This window comes from Eimeria acervulina, genomic scaffold, assembly GCF_000499425.1.
Source record: "Eimeria acervulina Houghton genomic scaffold, Eah_scaff641, whole genome shotgun sequence".
In the NCBI taxonomy this organism is placed as follows: Eukaryota; Apicomplexa; class Conoidasida; order Eucoccidiorida; family Eimeriidae; genus Eimeria; species Eimeria acervulina.
In genome coordinates this window covers 14,906-17,158 of record NW_013549676.1, presented here as the reverse complement: position 1 = coordinate 17,158, position 2,253 = coordinate 14,906, and the positions used below count along the sequence as shown (strand labels likewise).

At 44.0% G+C, this 2,253-nt stretch overlaps 1 protein-coding gene across 1 annotated transcript in view; it reads right to left on the bottom strand.

Moving 5' to 3' along the window:
• Positions 1-228: 228 nt before the first annotated feature.
• EAH_00045220 (hypothetical protein, conserved) overlaps positions 229-2,253 on the bottom strand; it is a gene marked incomplete at both ends in the record, with an annotated part of 12,245 nt that continues 10,220 nt past the window's right edge. The window contains 5 exons of the mRNA XM_013394780.1: positions 229-247; positions 374-449; positions 739-1,003; positions 1,375-1,511; positions 1,840-2,246. Coding sequence (XP_013250234.1) covers positions 229-247; positions 374-449; positions 739-1,003; positions 1,375-1,511; positions 1,840-2,246 — 904 coding nt within the window. The remainder of the gene's footprint in view (positions 248-373; positions 450-738; positions 1,004-1,374; positions 1,512-1,839; positions 2,247-2,253) is intronic.

Genomic DNA, 2,253 nt, shown 5'->3' with positions numbered 1-2,253 from the left:
CTGCTACTGTTGCCTCTGCGGATCCTGCTGCTGTTGCTGCTGCTGCTGTTGCTGCTGCTGCTGCTGCTGCTGCTGCTGCATCTAGGAGACGGGGTAGGCGAGGCTGGTAGGAGAGTCCGCAGGGCCGCACAAAATTGAAATTAGCTGCAAATAAAAAATAAATTTAAACATAATAAATAAAAAATAAAAATAAATAAATAAATAAATAAATAAATACATTTAAAATTATTAATTCTTAAAAACGAACCTATAGATCAAAATAAAACAAATAAACAACCAACCAAACAGACAAATAAATAAATAAATAAATAAATAAACAAATAAAATAAAATAAAATAAAATAAAATAAAATAAAATAAAATATTTGTTTTACCTCATGCCAATATTGCAGCGGAATTTGACTCGCAAATTCGAGGCCACGCGCGTCCCTCCTCCTGCGGTGTACACACCTAAACCCTAAACCCTAAACCCTAAACCCTAAACCCTAAACCCTAAACCCTAAAGGCCTAAACCCTAAAGGCCTAAAACTATAAAACCATCAACCGTAAATCCTGAACCCTAAAACCCTAAACCCTAGATCGTAAAGTGCTAAACCGTAAACCCTCAGATGCCTATACCCAAACCCCTAAACCCTAAACCCTAAACCCTAAACCCTAAGTCGTGGTTTATTGTCTGACCGTCTGCTGTAATGAATTCTCCAGAAGTGCAGCAACCGCCAGAAGTTAAAGACTGCAATACCCATCGACTGTCTCAAATCCTCTTCTTTCTTCTTCTTGCATGCATGCAACTGCTGCTGCTGCTGCTGCTGCTGCTGCTGCTGCTGGTCCTGCTGCTGCTGTTGAGGCGGCTGTTCCTGCTGATGTTCCTGATGCGGGTCTTGCTGCTGCTGCTGTTGTTGCTGCTGCTGCTTCTTCTGCTGCTGCTGTTCAGCAGCTTCGGCTTGCAGCAGCCGCTGCAGCAGCGGCCCCACACCTGGAGGAGTCTCCCCGGCAGCAACAGCAGCCTGAGCATCAGAACTCAAAAGATTAATTTTTTTTGTTTTGTTTGTTGTAAAGGATAAATAAAAAAGAAGCTGCTACAATTGCAGACTATGAAGCATAATATACACTAAACCCTAAACCCTAAACCCTAAACCCTATAAAGAGAGACACACATAAAACTAGGCCCTATCAGCACCAGTAGCAACAGCAGCACAGTCACCAGCAGCAGCACCAGCAGCAGCAGCAGTAGCAGCAGCAACTGCAGATTGTGCATCATCGAGAGCGAGACACGCAAGAGTAAAGAGCAAGCAAGACAAGGATAAAGATAAAGATAACGATAAAGATAAAGATAAAGATAAAGATAAAGAAAGTGAAGATGAATATAGCTGCTAACCTCTGCTTGTTTAAACTCTCTCTTTATATTATTCAAGGTTAGTTCCAGGCGTCCCTCAAGATACTGCAGCAGCAGCAGCAGCAAACAGGTATTGACGCAGCAAATGCTGTCAGCCAGGACCCCATCAAAAGCAACAACTGCAGCAGCAAAACAAACAAACAAACAAACAAACAAACAAAAGAAATCAAACTAATGCTCTTATTTATACACTCTGACGGTTTATTGCTGCTCAATGTTGTCTATTTGTAACTAGGGTTTAGGGTTTAGGGTTTAGTACTGTTTACTGTTGCACACAGTTTAGGGTCTAGGGTTTAGGGTTGTCTACTGTTGCTTAGGGTTTAGGGTTTAGGGTTTAGAGCAGTCTATTGTTGCTTAGGATTTAGGGTTTAGGGTTTTCTACTGTTGCTTAGGGTCTAGGGTTTAGGGTTTAGGGTTTAGGGTTTAGGGTTTGCGTTGTTTGCTTACCGCACATGAGTCTTTTCAGAATTTCTGTGTTATGTTTGCTGAGAAAGGCGGCTATGTTCGATGTGCTAGGGTTAATTAAAGAGCAAACATCTACTCTATATTTGCTGCTGAAGACAGGATGAAGCTCTCTGCTGCTCTTCACAACAGCAGCAACAACTGCAGCAGGAGGGTCGGGCCGCAACCCCACACCAAACGGAGCAACATCCCAGTAACTGCTGCTGCTGCTGCTGCTGCTGTTGCTGCTGCTGCTGCTGTGGTCATTGCTGCTGCTGCAGCTGCTGTTGTCATTGCTGCTGCTGCTGCTGTGGTCATTGCTGCTGCTGCTGCTGCTGCTGCTGCTGCTGCTGGTACTGGTGTCGCTCCTGCAGGTGTTGCTGGAGCCGCTGCCGTTGCTATCCCTGCTATCGCTACTAC